The 15,974-nt window shown below is 57.2% G+C and overlaps 2 protein-coding genes across 3 annotated transcripts; both read right to left on the bottom strand.

Annotated features, from left to right (window-relative positions):
* Nucleotides 1-247: 247 nt before the first annotated feature.
* LOC115912068 (E3 ubiquitin-protein ligase RNF182-like) lies at nucleotides 248-1,873 on the bottom strand. The gene is made up of 2 exons (XM_030963415.1): nucleotides 1,815-1,873; nucleotides 248-1,343 (listed from the first exon to the last, which is right to left on the bottom strand). The coding sequence occupies exon 2, from the start codon at nucleotides 1,310-1,312 to the stop codon at nucleotides 587-589; it is 726 nt and encodes a 241-aa protein (XP_030819275.1). The 5' UTR covers nucleotides 1,313-1,343; nucleotides 1,815-1,873; the 3' UTR covers nucleotides 248-586.
* Nucleotides 1,874-3,527: 1,654 nt separating this feature from the next.
* Nucleotides 3,528-14,984, bottom strand: PCIF1 (PDX1 C-terminal inhibiting factor 1). Of its 2 annotated transcripts, XM_030963427.1 has the most exons (17): nucleotides 14,875-14,984; nucleotides 14,533-14,641; nucleotides 11,730-11,868; nucleotides 11,425-11,549; nucleotides 10,872-11,009; nucleotides 10,574-10,704; nucleotides 10,209-10,363; nucleotides 9,840-9,987; nucleotides 9,576-9,659; nucleotides 8,728-8,827; nucleotides 8,420-8,582; nucleotides 7,107-7,279; nucleotides 6,581-6,667; nucleotides 5,910-6,094; nucleotides 5,721-5,814; nucleotides 5,359-5,534; nucleotides 3,528-4,595 (listed from the first exon to the last, which is right to left on the bottom strand). In XM_030963427.1, exons 3-17 carry the CDS (start codon nucleotides 11,851-11,853, stop codon nucleotides 4,343-4,345), a joined length of 2,136 nt encoding a protein of 711 aa, XP_030819287.1. In that variant the 5' UTR covers nucleotides 11,854-11,868; nucleotides 14,533-14,641; nucleotides 14,875-14,984; the 3' UTR covers nucleotides 3,528-4,342. The 2 variants fall into 2 exon arrangements, with proteins under 2 accessions (XP_030819287.1, XP_030819288.1); XM_030963428.1 differs by lacking the exon at nucleotides 14,533-14,641 and having other exon boundaries at nucleotides 4,343-4,595; nucleotides 14,875-14,935.
* Between the last annotated feature and the right edge of the window lie 990 nt (nucleotides 14,985-15,974).

Genomic DNA, 15,974 nt, shown 5'->3' with positions numbered 1-15,974 from the left:
GAAAAACCCACAGTGACTACAAAATAGCTGCAAAGACATCTTTACACACCAAAGAAACTCCTCCACTCCTCCCCTCTGGGACACAATGTCAGCGAACACGAGACTCACACGTGAGAAAGAGACACAGATGCGATGGGAGCAGCCCCACGAGGAGCGTGGGTGCCACAGACAGAACTATTTACACTGTGGACACGGAGCCGTGCTGGGGCCAGCCTGGCCGCAGGAGCCCCCGGGCTCTGCCCGTCCCTCTCCTGCCGGGGCCCCTCCAGCCGCTCGCGCTTCCTCAGCTGGGATCAGAGTCCTGGCTCCTGCTCTTTGTCTGCTCTGGAGGAGGAGGAGAAGAGCTGAGGTCTGGCCCAAATGCTTGTAGGCTGCAATGAGCTCTTGCAGCCATTCCTGCAGCCAGTGTGAGCACCCACATGGAAAAGACAGTGCTGTTCTGTATGGGAAGGCATCAGGCACTGAGCTTCTCCCCATGGTCCAGGCAGAGCATGCTGTGGGTCAGAGGACACGTGTACCTCAAGGGACAATGTCCCAAGGAACCCAAATCCTGCCTGGCTCAGGCACAGGGGTTGGCTGTGCAGGGTCAGGAGTGGGGGAACCCAAAGACCTCCAGGCACAGGCACTGGCAGAGGCTGTAGACAATGCAGAGAAGGAGGGTGGAGGGCACAAGACTGACCAGGATGATGCCCAGGCTGTGGTGCTCAATGAGCAGGAGGTAGATGCCGAAGGGCAGAGAGCTGAAGTAGAGGAGGCAGAGGACGCCCAGAATGAAGCGGGGGACGGCTTGCCACCCCCAGGAGCGCCACTTCTGCCCAGGGCCGTGGCAGGGCAGTGCACCCAGGCTCGTGGGGCGGTACAGCCGCACCACCTCCAGCCTGCCCAGGCTCTCTGGTGGAGCTACGTCCTCTGGCACCTCCAGGATGGTGACAACCAGGCAGTCGGGGCTGGATGTGGGCTCCAGCACGCTGGGACAAAGGAGTACCTCAGGAGATAGGGGTGGACCCCGTTTCTTGGCCCGTTCACGGCCTGTCAGCAGTGCCAGTGCCTCCCCATCATCCTGCAGCTGCTGCACGTCCCCGCCCGGCACCGGGCTGTGCTGGCGGCAGAAGGGGCAACGGAGCTGGGGGGTTGAAGCGTCCCCCGGGGGAACAATCCTGCGCAGGCAGCGGGCACAGAGGCGATGGCCACAGCGGAGCAGCTTGGGCCTGCGGGCACGGGCGTCGAAGCGGCTGTAGCAGATGTGGCACTCCAGCTCGGGGGACGAGGGTGCCACCGGCGGGGACACCAGTTTGCTCTCCGGCTGGGCCATGCTCCTGGGGGGCTGCTGGGGGCTGTCCGGGCTGCAGGGAGGGGGCACCGCTGTCAGCCAGGGCTGAGGGCAGGCCCCGGGCCCGCCGCCTCCCACGCGTGGGGTCCCAGCTCCGCCGCATGCCGTGGCCGTTGTCCCGGCCAGACCCCGCGGCTCGGTGGGAGAGCGGGGCAGCGAGAGCACAATGGTGGCGACAGCCCCTTCCCCGACACCGACACCAACCCCCGCCCGGTGCCACCGGCGCTGGGACTCGCCGTCATCCCGCCCCTGCTTTGCGGGGAAAAAATCGCTCCCAGGGGCCGGCGCCAGCGGAAGGGCAGCTCCCGGACACATCTTTGGCCCTCACGGTGCGTGTGGGTTCCCTGGGGCCCCGGGATGGCTCCGAACACCGTCTGTGCCGGCGGCGGGGACCCCTCACCCCGCACCCCGCTCCGCGGGCGAGCGGCTCCCGGTCCGTGCTCCCCGCCCCCGCTCCCGGCCCGCACCGCATCCTCTCCCGTACCTGCAGCTCCCGGCGGGGACACAGCGGCGGCTCGGTCCCCGCCGCCGGCGGGCTCGGTGGCACCGGTGGGCTCGGCGGCGGCGGGCTCGGGCCCGGCAGCCCCATGGGGGAGGCGCGGGGCGCTGCCCGCCGCGCTGCGGGGGCGAGCACGGCGCAGGGGCCGCCGGCAGCGCCGCGGCGTTGGCCCGGTAACGGGGAGCGGGGAACGGGGGGGAGCTCGGACGGGCCGTGCCGGAGCCCTGCGGAGCCCCCTCGTGCAGAACCGGGCCCCGCCGGCTGCTGAGGGGCAGGCGCAGGGGTCGGTGCAGGGGGCGGTGCGGGGCTTGGTGCGGGATCGGTGCGGCTCCCGGTACTCCAGGGTTCCCCGCTCGCGGTCAGCCCTGAGGATGCTCCTTCCCGGCGTGGAGCCTGCGGTAGCGGCGCTTGGGGTTCAGCATCCCCGGGGATCAAGTCGGGGGCACTTGGGGGACACAGCACTTGACAGGTTCAGGCTGGGCACAGCCAAGCCCCCTGCACGTCCTACACTCCAGGCTGTTTCCCAAGCCCAGCCAAATCCTCTCCCAGCTGCTGCCCTTACAGGGCGTTTCCACCATCCCTGGGGGGCAAAAGCACTCAGGGTTCCCCTCCTTCCCTCCAGACACGAGAGTGGCAGCACTGCCCACCACAGGGACAGTGGTAGTGAGGGCCTTATAATCCAAATCGTCCAGGTTCAGTACAGCCTGACAGAGCTTTTATGCGAGAGCTTCAGCTCCTGATGTGCCTCATTCCCCCCAGTCCTGCCCGTACCACCCACTGCTCCCAACCCTCCCACAGCTGCCCCACACACCACAGCCCCTCACAGACTGATCTAGTCCTGGTTATCTGCCCTTGAAATGCCCCCAGTGACAACCTGATGTGCCCCATCGACCATCTCTTGCTCAGGATAAAGGAGACTTGAGAAGCAGCTCACACCACCAGGCTTCTGGCCACTGATGTCACTTACACATCCCTGTGAGACCACAGCCACTGGATACTTAACCAAGTACCTGTCCCTCACCTGAGGGAGCAGGCAAAGGGCTCAGTGTGCACTGACTGACCAAGGGATGCGTTAGGACACTCCCAGCATCAGCATGTCTCTGCTCACCTGTGCCCCGGAAGCAGGTGGTCTTGGGTCAAAAACAATTATTGAAGGGGGAAAAAAAGGCTTTACAAACTGCCACATTCACATCTGACATTCCCAACTGCCCTGACTTAAAGGACATCAATGATCTTGACACCATCAAAAATATCTGTGGAGAGCTTTGAAGCCTCTGGGAGTGGGCAGCATTTGGTGCTGGGTAATTCCTGCCCACTTCAGGGTGGCACTGTCACTGCTGCGGCACTGACACCGGTCCAGCACCAGCAGTGTTGTGGCACCTCACAGGAGAGGTTGGCTGTGCTGCCTGCCCCAATGAGTCCAAAGGCACTTTTGAGTCCGAGTGCACTTCTCTGCACTTCTCCAATGGGAGAGCACCAAAACCTCAGTGGAGCAGTGGGGTGGTCAGGCTGCTTCAGGGGCTCACACTGGTCATTAGGAAAAAATGTCTCCCTCACCAGGAGGACTGGAAAAGGCCAGATGTCAGACAGTTCTGAAAAATCAAACCCCAACATTTCTCTACCTTCCACCCAGGCAGAGACCAGACAGGGGTAAGCACAGACCCCAGACACCAAGGAAGGCAAGTCATGGACACAAGCAGAGCTGTATGCTGGTTTTAATGTTCCTAAGAACTAGGAAACAGAAATCAAAAATAGATTTTGCTCTTCTTGATAAAAGTAATAAAATGGTTAGCGGTGTTAAATTAATCCTTACAAAACAAAACCCAAGGAGGTTAAATAAAGCCCAGAGGCTCCGCATAAAAACCACAATGACTACAAAACAGCTGCAAAGACATCTTTACACACCAAAGAAACTCTTCTCCTCTGCTCCTCCCCTCTCCAGGACACAATGTCAGCGAACACAGGACTCACACATGAGAAAGAGACACAGATGCGATGGGAGCAGCCCCACGAGGAGCGTGGGTGCCACAGACAGAACTATTTACACTATGGACACGGAGCCGTGCTGGGGCCAGCCCGGCCGCAGGAGCCCCCGGGCTCTGCCCGTCCCTCTCCTGCCGGGGCCCCTCCGGCCATGGCGCTCAGCGCCCAGCACTCGCGCTTGCCATCCATCCCTCCATCTGTTCCACCGTCCTTCTGCCTGCCCACGCGCGCGTCCCAGCTCTGGCCGTCCCTTCCCTCGGCGCTCTGGCGTCGCAGAGCTGCCGGCTCCTCCTGCTGCGCCACGCTGGGCTCCCTCGCCCTGCCGAGGGCCGTGGCTGAGCCTCCTCTCCCACCGGCCGCCGGACGCTCCCGGCTCCTGGGGGCTGGCGTGCAGTTTGCAGAGGAGAGCGGGTGCCGTGGAGCTGCTGCGCAGGAGTCCCGGGCCGTGCTGCGCAGCCAGCAGTCTCTGCTGCCCCGGCCAGCCTCCCCCGGGGCCATTGGCACCTCCCCTGCTGCCTCGCACCTCTGCCTTAGTTGGGATTAGTCTCTCGGCTGCTGCTCTGCTCTCGGCCCAGCTCCCGCTCTTTGTCCGCTGTGGAGGAGGAGGAGGAGGATGAGGACGAGGAGGAGGAAGACGAGGAGCTGAGGGTTCGGCCCGAATGCTTGTAGGCTGCAACGAGCTCCTGCAGCCGCTCTGGCGTGGGCTCCCACTTGGCAAAGCCGGCGCTGTTCTGCAGGAAGAGGACGGCTGTGTTGTGCACAGCCTTGTAGTACATCTCCTCCCTGCAAGGGAAGAGCACAGGCATCAGCACCTCCCCTGGCCCCCGCCCAAAACCCTCAACACCTGCTCCTCCTCTTCCTGCCTTCACTAGGACAAGTATTCGTCCCATCCTTTCTCTTATTATTCTGACCAGAAGGGAGGCACAGTGCAGCCTTGGGCAGTTCTGAGTACAGTAGAGGCTCCTAAGATTCCAGAGGGAAGAAACACTGATGCTGCAGAGTCCCATTTCTGCCTACCATGTTCCAGGCATGTGCTGGAACCCTGCTGTCCCTGCAGAGGGGACTCAGCACAGCAAGGCATCAGTCCTAAGCAGGTAAGAAATTCAGTGTTCAGGCACCTGTTGCTTTAACAAGCTGCAGCTCACACTTATTGCCTCAGCAGCAGAGCAGAGACCAGCCTGCCCCACTGGGGACCAAACCCCCACTGACTGCCCCTTGCCTCTGTTCTCCCAGTGACATCCAGTGCTGCAGCACAAGCAGCTACCAGGCCTGAGGGCTGGCAGAGGCACAGATCAGTGCCACAGGTGTGACCTGTTCCAGCTGGACTCATGCCCAAGGCACACACCTCTCACAAGCTAAAGTTAGCAGTCATTGAACAGACGTTGAATTCACCATGCTGTCTGCCCATCCTAAACACCCAAAGTGATGATGCGCTGCGCTTGTCCTTGCCTGCTCCCTGCTTCCCACTGATTTCAGCCTGGGAGAGGATATTTCTGTCACACAGCTTCAGAGCTGTGTTCCCAAAGGATCTGAGAACAAAGCCTACTTTTTGCAGACATGCTGGGACCCGCTGCGGTACTCGTGATCGAAGGCCGGCAGGATGAGCTGGTGTCGCTTGAACTTGCTCTGCTCCATGCGCGTCAGGGCTGGCGTGGGGGGGTCCCGCCACTCAGGGATGAAGACAATGAAGGAGAGCGGCTCGCTGGAGCTCTCCAACAGTTTCTAGTGCAACAAGAAAAGGAACAATCTGAGCAATGACGTGTTTAATCAGTCCTACAGAAAGGAAATGCTTCTGCTTCAAAAGCAGTGCCCAGCTGTCACTGTCCTCTGTCCATGCCCTCAGGGTGCAGGAGTAGAAGATGGACAGCACAGCTCCATCCCAAACAACCCCACTGTGAGCAGACATACCTCAAAGTGAGAGACCATGGCATCCATCAGCTCCTCACAGAACGGAGGATTTGCCTCAAAAGAACCACTTATAGGGAAGAAATCCAGGCACGGGCTGGAGAGAGAGGCAAAGATCCCCATCAGCTCGTCCTGAGTCATCTCACGGGCATGCACCCACACCCACGCAGAGCAAGGGAACGCAATACTCACCCCCTGGATCCAAAATACCCGTCTGTGTCCAAGAAGGCTGAACAGTACTGTTTAAAATAGCAATTCAGGGGCGAGGCAAAGCATTCAAAACTCACTCCAAAGAGCTTGTGGAGGGCTTCAAAGATGTGCACGGGAAGTGCCCCTTGCAGACCAGTCCCTTCATACAGCCCCACACCGAACATCATCTGAGGAGAGCAAACCCTGGTGAGCCAGCACTTGCTGTTCCTGCTGTTCCCTTCACTGACCATGGACCCAGGGCCACATGTCCATGCACCCACTCCTCTAGGTATGCAGGGCCCCCTCGTCTTTTTCTCAAATTCGTGTAGGTCCCTGCATGTACCCAAGAATGCTCTTTAGAGATTTTATCCAATTCTGACCCTACAAAACCATCAGTTTTCTCTTGTACCCAAGTGACCCTTCAGCTGCCCCTCAGAGTCCAGAGCTACTGAAGGTTTCCTTCACAAAGATCTTTACCCACACCAAGGTCTTGTGTCAAGACCACAACTGCTCCCCAGTCCACAGTCCTACCTCAGCATAGCATGAGCAGACTACAGACCCAGTTTAAACCCCGTGTTGCTCCAGGCTCCCAAATCTGTGACCCTTTCCCAGAGCAAAGACAAGCTCCCAGTGCTGCCAAGGCTTTCTGATGCACAGCTGTGGTGAGACCGTACCTGATATCGACGGAGAAGGCACCAAACCCTGGGCAGGAACTTCTCAAAGCCTGAGTCGTCGATGCAGCTGTACCGATAAAGAAGCCACTGGAAGAGAAAGCCCAGCCACTGACGACACCAGGAACAGCCAAGCTATGGTGATACATGCACATTGTGACAGGGAGAGGGAGGCTGAGGAGCAGGTGGGCTCTGCAGGGAGTTGTCAGCACATCTGCTGTCACTGCATGAGCCACCAGCTTGTCACTAACACAAAATGAATGAACCACCACAGCAGCACGTGTGTCTCAGCAAGGGTTGCCTTGGTTTGAGTACAATGTTCTGGCAGCACAACATTTATTCAGAGCACACACCCAACACCTGGGAAATACTCCCAGCAGAGCCTGACCCCAGCTAAGGTGAGAGTAGCTGTCCTCATGGCCATGGCAGTGTGTGACAGCCCTGCAGGGTCAGTTGGCCAGCCTCTGCCCAGCCCTGCCCAGGAGATGACCCTGCACCAGGGGCAGCAGAGCCAGTGCCCAGCCCTTACCAGCTTGCTGAAGTAGTTGCGGCTCACTTTGACCATCTCCCCCTTGTAGCGCACACAGGCCACGTTGTTCTCCATGTGCATCTCCACACTGGGCAGTGGTGGGGAGGGGATGGCCAGTCTCACGGGGTAACAGTACACCAGCCTGTCCTGGACCTCAGGAGCTTCCACCTCAGCTATGGAGAATGAACAGAAAGGTAGCCTATGAGAAGCCAAGGGTATTCGGGACCAATCTTCAGTCCACCTCAAAAGACACAGCAAACCAAACAGGGCTGAAGAGCAGAGTGGTCTTCCCAAAAAACCAACACAGTGGTCCCTCACAGATGTTGTAGGCAGCTACCTAGGTTCAAAGCTGATTCCCTAATGCAGACAGCACACAGCCACCCCAACGTCCTGAGGCATGTTCCAAACAAACAAAACACTCTTTTTATTGCTACTGTTTCTTATTTCAGTTTGCCCCAAACTCATCCAAAGCACAATAAAAATTCACAGGCTGACAAATGCAGGAGGCAAAGGAATCTCCCTGCACCTTGTGGTTATCCATTGCCTCAGCTTCAGGGAGTGCTCATAAATCAGCTGGAAGGAATCTCTTGACTTAATGGGGTTGGAAGATAAGCATCAAAAACAATGGCAAAAGGCAGATATTGGGACCTGAAGGAAGCCTGAGGAGAACCAGGACCCAAAAAGGAAAAGGACTACAGACAGTGGCAATGAAAGGAGCAGACCCCATGGAGGAAGGACAAGCTGACTAGAGGCAGATGTACAGACATGAACATAAGAAAGTACAGAGGAAAGATCAAGGAACATGAACTCTGCCAAGAAAGGGTGCACAGTGACAAGCTGGGAGGCAGAGGGGTGCAGAAAGGTGCTCAGAACACAAGAAATGTGGCAAATGAGAATAAAGGGATAACACTCAGCATTACTAAGGGGGTGTCAGCTGTCCCCAGGAACTCATGAAGCAGCAAAGCAAAAAGGCATGGTCCAGTGAAATGAACGAATGCCCTGCTCCGCGTGACCTGCTCCTATAACAAGCTACTTCATCCTGGCAAATCACATATTTGTAGTATCTGATGTTACAGCTGGTCACAGCACCTGATGGAAGACAGTCTGTCACTGCACAGTCATTGTGACTGAAAGCTGAGGCCTATGTTGGACTGGCTGTTTCTTACTTTGAAACACAGACTTTCTAACATTTGGAGACAGAGCTGCCCTCCCAACACGTAACACTCTCTGAATAACACTCTCTGACAGGCCAGACCATGGGGTCTTTAACTGTAGTGCTGCAGCTCTACAGCTCTTCAAAGTTGGCTGCATACCAGAGATATTGTTCTCTTTGAGTATGGCAAGATGCTTCTCCCGGATGCGCTTGACGTATTCCAGGGATATGTAGTAAATTTTACTGCAGATGCCTTCGACAGAGTCCTTGGCTGCAGCAGACACATGAGGCCCACACTGTTTGCGTAAGTGCTCCAGGCGGTCCTGTGGAAACAGAGAACCAGAGTCTCTCACATGGCCACCACCGGCTCTCCAGGGGTCTTCAGTATCTCCAGAAGGACCTGTACCTGTCCCCACGTGCCCCCTCCCCAGCTCCCTGTGCCCAGCCACACATCAGTGGTACACTGACCATGTAGTCTTCCTTGGAGGCAGAATGGTCCCGTCGCAGCCAGCTGAAGGTGTCCTCTACATTCCACTTCACCACCTTCCTGCTGTCTGGGGAAGCACTCCTGCAAAAACAGAGGCAAAGTTTAACTCACAGCTGCACAGCAAGATATTCCACCCCCCTCCAAAGTTTTCTATCAGTGGGGAATGTGGACACTGTCACTTGTCAAGGCCCATCCCTGTCACTCCCCTCCAGTTCTCTGGAAAGGCCTTCCAGACATTTGCATGATTGCGGCCTGCTATATTCTCTCCAAAACTTGGTGTAGCTGGCTGCTGTCCTCTCTGCAACAGGAGAGGCCCAAAAGGCCTTTATTTGTCATGGCACTGGTCCATTTTGACACTGCCTCTAATCTTCCATTACTGCTAGGGGCTTGTGACTCTGAGAAAAGTACCCTGTTTACAAGTTTTTTCTTTCCCCCCACAAGGTTCTCCCCAACTCTCTTCCTCAGTTCTGTCTCCTGTGGCAGAACTGGTCAGAAAAACCCCACCTTGTATACAAAATGCCACTCTAAGCTTGTTGCTCTGTAACACCAGTGAGTGTCCAAGCACTCCTGATTTTATCTCAGGGATAACAAAAGACATTCCACACCCAGTACTTCATTGTCTCCACACACATTCAGCTCCCCAGTATGACATTTTGCAGTAATGTCATTATCAAAAGATGGCTCCAGCACTAATGTTTTATTTCTGTATGTTCCTAATCTTGCTTTTCCTCAATAACATTATGCCCAGTGCTGGATAAGGCAGGATGAGAAGCCCCTATAGCCCTTTTGTCTTTTCTGAACGTGACAGCACTGCGAGAAGAGCTCCCACCTGGATTCAATCAGTCGTTTCGCAGCCTCAGCATACTTGAAGAGCAGCCTCTTGGCTTCCTCTCGGAACTTAATTCTGGATAACCTGAGGTAAGTTAAATTCATATGCATGAGTCTCACAAAGGCATGGAAGACAGGTTCAGTTCCCCAGCTTTCCTTCACCAGCATCCAAACAAAGGGAAGCACCACAGCAGAACCGTGGCAGGTAAATCACCAGGCAGACTGACCCAGAACCATCCCAGCAAAGTCTGTCTGTGAGCAGTACCTGATGGGAATGTCATTCATGATCTCTCTGAACATGGAAGGAGACACTACTGGCTCGCAGTCACTCGGTAAAAGAGGATCTGTCCCTTTATCAACCACTTTCCTCTCCAACATCCAGCGATTAAATGACTCCCTTGGGGGGTCAATCCCTGCAGATGCACAGAAGAAGGGTCTAATCAATACAATGCAGAAATGCCCAGTAGCTCTGATAAGGAACATCACACAAAGTTCTGCCTAATCAATTAACCAACAATGCCACAGAGTATAACCATCACAAAAAGAGAACACAGGGACTAGACAGGCATAAAACAAAAGATCACCAGAACACTAGAACTGAGAGGAAAATCAAAGGAACCCAAGAGAAACTCACCTTCTCGCTGCTGGCAGAGCTCACGGTAATGCTGCCGCAGCTTGAGAATGAGCTGGGACCGGAGCAGCTCCACCTCGGGGTGTGGAGAAAGCACTTCTGATGGTGCCCTCTGCTTAATCACAGCATTTGTCTGAATATCCAGGTCCCAGTATACTCTGTGGCAAAAGCAAATGTCATCAGGATAACCAGATCACTGGCTAATTATCAAATATTACTTTTAAAGATGCTTCCTTGGGCTGTTTCACCAACCAGGAAACCAAACTATCAAGACTCCTGGAAGTGATTTATCCCTCAGGTTTCTCGAAACCTGTGTGTCTCAAACACTTTACTGAGAAAGGAACAGACGACAAATGGACACAACTCACTCAGTTGGTCGTAGAAGAGCTGCCTGCTGTTTGTCTTCAGGTGAAACACACCATGCCTTCAAAACAGAGGTTCCTGGAATACTGGGAGAGCTGGGGACTGGCTGAGCAGCTGGGTTCCCTGGGACATCAGCCTGTGTGTGTGAAAGATGAATTACTGCACCACAGAGATAGGTAAAGGGGAAGCAGCCCAGTGAATCAAACAGTCCCACACTAGAACACCACATGGGAGACCCCCATGAGCTCTCCAGCCCCCCTTGGTTTCAGGCTGCACTCATTTGTTCCAGAGCACCACACCCACCTTGGGCTTCTTCACACTGTTGCCACTTGGTGGAACCTCTTCTGAGAACCTCCTCTTCCTCTGCTTGCTCTCCACAGAAGCATCTGCCACCCCACCTTCCAGTGGCATGGGAGCCGCGTTCAGTCCCAGAGGGTCTGACTATGAGAGTCCAAACAACAAGAGCACACGTCAAGCTCACCCACTGTCACTGCAGCATCCCATTGCACTGCTCCCAGCTCCCACGTGGATGGAAGTAAGGACACCACTAGTCACACCTGCACAAAGCTGAAAGATTCTCTTCTAGATGTCTATATGCTTTTTTAAAATACTTCAATGAGAAAAACTCATCACAAATCCCCCACGCTGACTGTTCTTTGAGCAGTGCATGACTCCTGGAACAGCAACACCTGACAGGCACCTGACAGAGGAACATTTCCCCAGAATCATGCCAGACAACGGACTGAGCAAGGAGTTCTGAAGGCATACAAGATCCTCACACACCTGTAATCTGAGGCCCACAGACCATGAAGACCCCAGTCCTGGCACAGCACTCCCAAGGTGAGTGAGCACTTACTATGACATCGTGCTGTCCCAGCACAGGCATTTCCCACAGAGACTGGTTGGTGAAGCGGTTGAAGTAGTATGGGCGGTTCTCCCGCTTGCTCCAGCACTTCTCCCAGCCAGCCTGCACCAGCTCATCTGAGAGGACAGTGAGAGTCAGGAGAGGAGCATCCTGCACAACAGACCTGCCCTGCAATGCCCAGCACTGTCACAGCACACTCTGAAACACACATCATTCCTGGCCTCCCTTGGCAGCCTTGTTTCACCCCTCTCCCCACTGCCAGGGCCCTGCAGCATTGCCGAGGGCAGAGTCGGTACCTGGCAGGTCCTGTACCAGGCGCATGGGTTTGGGGGAGCTGGGCTGGTTCTGGTTGGAGGTGCCAGGTGAGTGACTCATGAGAGACGCTTCCTCCGCAGGGCTTCTGTGATTCTCATTGGCCATTTCTCAGCAACCACACTGGAAAAAAAAGAGTAATATCCAATGTTACAGCAGGAAAGGTCTCAGATCTGCTTGGCACACTCAGGTGTAGCAATAAAAGTTCATTCTGATAATAAAACAGGGATTGAACATGCAAACTGCACCTCAGCCCTGAAAAACACCTGTTATCCTGAATACAACGAGCTATGAGGAATGCTCAGTGTTAAATGGGGTTAGCCAGGGTGTTCTTCAGGCCAGCATTCAAAATATTCCCTTTTCAGCTAGATGTCTCCAAAGAGTGAAGCATCGGATGGTAAAAAATAACATAAGCTCCTCTGTGATTATGTGCCACCTTCTGCCACACCAATACCACTGGCCAGGTCTCATCTGTTATCCTCAGAGACAGTTTGAATCAACTCACACATACATAACTGCACACCATTTCAACAAAAGGCTTTCATTAAAAAAAAAAATCTGCTATATAAAATAGCCCTGGAGGTTCACTAACAACTTCTGTGGTTCAGAAAACCACAGGCTGGGAGTCAGGAGCTCCCGAATTATTACCCTCTGCATGTCCCAGGCTGACACGTCCCAGTGCTAGTCCTAGTCCCACAAGCAGGGCCTCAGCCAGCTGTTTTGGCCCTTGCTCCTTTTTCATCTGCATAACAACAGTTATGCAAAAGAAGGTCTCTTGGAACAATAAAGCTCCTCTTAATCATAATTTAATGTTGCCAGCTGGAGAGAAACAGCCAGGCTTTTCCTCTCTTAGTCACCACTCTTCCCCTGGGGAAGTTTCTGAAACAGCGCCACAGATTGCTCTTCTCTGGCAGCCCGAAATGCATTGGCAATGAACTGGGGGGAAACAAGGCATTTTACATAATTCCCAGCTACCTCAGACACTTAACTCTATTCAGGATTTGGAGACACCCCACAGCACACACCAGCACAGTCAGGGCAGCAGCAGCACAGTGCTGTGCATAGTGTGCTCCTCATTGGAGCAGCACACTACCTGACAGCAGGAGCCACGTACAGGAGCTCTCCAATAAAAACTCGGGATTTTTTTGGGGCTGTTACTGGGATTTGAAGCCTTCGCCACCCTTCCCATGCATAAAGGTCAGGGGCTATTTCAACAGAACAGAATGGTGGGAGCAAACAGTGGTCAAGAGCGAGTGGCCAGTAGCTCAGCTGCCCACAGCACTGGCTGAGATCAGCATTGAGGAACTCAACTCCTTCAGCCTCCCAGAAGATGTTTCCATCCTTCCAGGCAGGGTGCACAAGGGAAGGTGTGTGACACTGTGACACCTGGAGTTTGGGTCTCTGCCCCAGAGCAAGCAGGTAACGCCCTGTGCCTGCTGCAGAGCACAGGACACAACAGGGGACCTTTAACGGCCTCAGCAGTGAGCATTGTGCAATCTCACACTCCCTCCTGAACTCCAGCCCCACCGTGTCCTTACAGCCACTTCACAAAGGTGCCAAGGTGAGCTGGGCCAGTGGCAGCAGCTCAGACTCGTGTCAGTCTGTGGGTACAGGACCCTGGAGACAGCAGGGCTGCGAGGCAGGAGCACAGGGAATCTCTGAGATGTTTAGTCCCTCCTCCTCAAACTAAAGCTACACTTGCACATGCAGCTGCTGCTGTGTCCTGCATGTTACACAGAGCACACCCTGGAGTGAACTGGTGCGTACTGGGGGGACCAGAGCTCCCAAAGTCATGATTGTCAGGATTCACATCAGCGCTGGGCACGGAGCCCTGGCCAGCTTGGATGGCACATGCCAGCTCCAGTGCCCTGCCAGTGTTTTTCACCACCCATCGCTCAAAAGAGCTGTCAAATAGGGTGACTGGCTCTGCCTCCTCCCATTTATGGATAAACTGGAATGGTGGAAGTAGCCAAGAAGTTTTATCACTTGATCAGTGTTAACAAGTATTAAATCCAAGTACCCTTAAGGTCTGGGAAAAGGAAACAGCCAAACTAACAGGAATCCTGGCAGAAGCCACTCTACTTTTATGTAACTACACTGGGACTTAGACAGTGACAGGGATCCAGAGGAAGCATTTTATGGTGATTACGGTATGTTTTTATACACCATGGCAATGCATACAGTGCTTCACAAACACGGTACAACGCTGTCCCTGCCCAGAGAGCTTACAACCTAGAGCAGCAGCACAACCAGAGACCACAGCGAGAGGTAAGGAGACACAAAGTAAAGAAGTACAGCAAACAGGACCGGCATTTGTTTCCATTTCACCGAGGTAGAATTTTGTACAAGACAACAGCAAATGCAGACAAAGGAGATCAGCGACAGCCCCCCGGGACAACCCCGCGGCTCTCCCCCATCCCAGAACCACGGCTGCTCCAGGAGGCTGGGAGCCAGGCCATCGCCTCCTCCATCGGCACCCATCCCCTTTCCGAGCGCCGGCCGGCGGGCCCGGAGCTGAGCAGCGCAGCGCTGCCGGGCCACCACGGGCACTGGGCACCGGGGCACCGTGTCTGCGCGGGGAAGCGGCCGGGAACCTCCTGGGGCTGCCCTGCCGGCGGCGAAGACGGCACGGAGCTCCTCGGCGCGGCGGGCCGGGGCCAGCGGGCGGCCACGGGCGCCCAGCGAGTGCGGAGAGGAGGCGGCGGCGGCGACAACTCTGCAGTCTGGCCGGGAGCGGTCCGGGGGCGCGGCCTAAGCGGGGCGGCGGCCGGCCGGGCGGGTACTTACGGTGGCGGGCTGCCTGGCGGGACGCGTGGCCGTCGCTCCGTGCTCGCCGCTGGCGCGCCGGGGCCGCATCCTCATAGCGGGGCGTCCCGCGCCTGACCCGCGGGGGCGGCTGCGGAGACAGGAGCCCGTTACGGCGCCGCGGGGAGGGGCCGCGCGACGCGCAGGCGCGGCGGGGGGCACAGCGGGGGCGCGGCGGCGGGAGCGCGGCGGCAGTAGCGGCCGCGCTCTAAGATGGCGGCCGCGGGCCTGCGCCGCCTCCCCTCCGCCGCCCGTGCGCCGCCGCCGGGTCCCCGCCGCCTCCTCCTGCACGGCGGGCCGCGGCCACGCGGTTGCGCCGCTTACCTGGGCGTGAGGCCAGGGGCTGCAGGCACCGGGCACCGCTGCGTCCGCCACCGCCGCCGCCCCACCTCCGCCTCGCCCGCCCCGCCGCCGCCATCTTGCGCCGGGGCCGCGGGTGTGGAGCGCATGCGCGAAGCAGAGCCCGCGCTTGGGGGAATTACGTGGAGCATGCGCAAAGGCTGCGCGGTCACCCCGCCCACCCGGCGCCATCTTTGTGGCGGGCGCCGCCCCGCGGTGGGTGCGGAGCGGTCCCGGTCCTGCCCGCGCTGTCGTGAAGCCGCTCCGTGCGGGCCGGCCCCGCCCTCCCGCCCGCCGCGGGCGGTTCCCGGCACTGACAGGGCGCGGCCGCAGCGGTCGCCACCAAAGGCCCTTTGAAGAGCGGCGGCGCCGGGGCGGGGTGGCGGCCGGGCCGGGGGGGCTGCATTGATGTGGGGGCGCGGGGCTTCCGCCGCCCGCCGGGCACAGCGGTTGCTCCCGCTGCGCTTCAGCCCGGCCGGCCCTGGCAGCCGCTGCCTGTCCCGGCGGTCCCTCGGGCGCAGCGCTGACACGTCCCTCCCCACACTATTGCCGTGGCCGTTCCCCGGCCCGCGGGTCCCGGTGGCAGCTGGCGGGCGCTGGCACTGAGGGTGCAGCGCAGGGCACTGCCCGGTGCTCGCTGGGGTCGCTCCCTTGTCCCGCGGCTGCTGCTGCACAGCATATGCTGGAGGATGACACGGGACGTGGAAGGAGGACACGGCTGTTACTGGGGACTCCCTGGGGGTCGCAGAACCCCTCGCAGCCGGCGGAGCTTCTGCTACATCCTCCTAGCAGGGCACCCGTCCTGCCTCGGCCGCGGTTCCCTGGGCAGCCGATGGCCGGTGCTGGCCCACGGCCCCGGTGAAGACAGGATGGGGAAACTGCGAGGCCTCTCCTGCCCTTTTCTCCTCGGATATTCCCGCTGCCCAGCTTTCCAAGGGGTTCCCCATCTCCCGGAGTCCTGCCCTCTGCTCTGGGAGCACCGGGGTCAGTTTAATGAGTTAACGCTGGTGCAGCAGTTCTGGGGGAATAAGTGCTGTGTAAGCACTGAGGCTCCCGTTTTGGGCTTCCAGCAGCCCGGCTCCGCT

Source organism: Camarhynchus parvulus, chromosome 20, assembly GCF_901933205.1.
Source record: "Camarhynchus parvulus chromosome 20, STF_HiC, whole genome shotgun sequence".
Lineage (NCBI taxonomy): Eukaryota > Metazoa > Chordata > Aves > Passeriformes > Thraupidae > Camarhynchus > Camarhynchus parvulus.
Note: the sequence above shows the minus strand (reverse complement) of the source record. Positions and strands in the feature narration are given on the sequence as shown.

Bases quoted from the DNA above. Each gene is read 5' to 3' on its own strand.
- LOC115912068 (XM_030963415.1), bottom strand. From the start codon at position 1,312: ATGGCCCAGCCGGAGAGCAAACTGGTGTCCCCGCCGGTGGCACCCTCG.
- PCIF1 (XM_030963427.1), bottom strand. From the start codon at position 11,853: ATGGCCAATGAGAATCACAGAAGCCCTGCGGAGGAAGCGTCTCTCATG. The intron at 11,010-11,424 runs GTAAGTGCTCAC...GGACTCTCATAG, and splicing joins TGGGACAGCACGATGTCATA to TCAGACCCTCTGGGACTGAA. The intron at 4,596-5,358 runs GTAGGCTTTGTT...CTTCCCTTGCAG, and splicing joins TCCCAGCATGTCTGCAAAAA to GGAGGAGATGTACTACAAGG.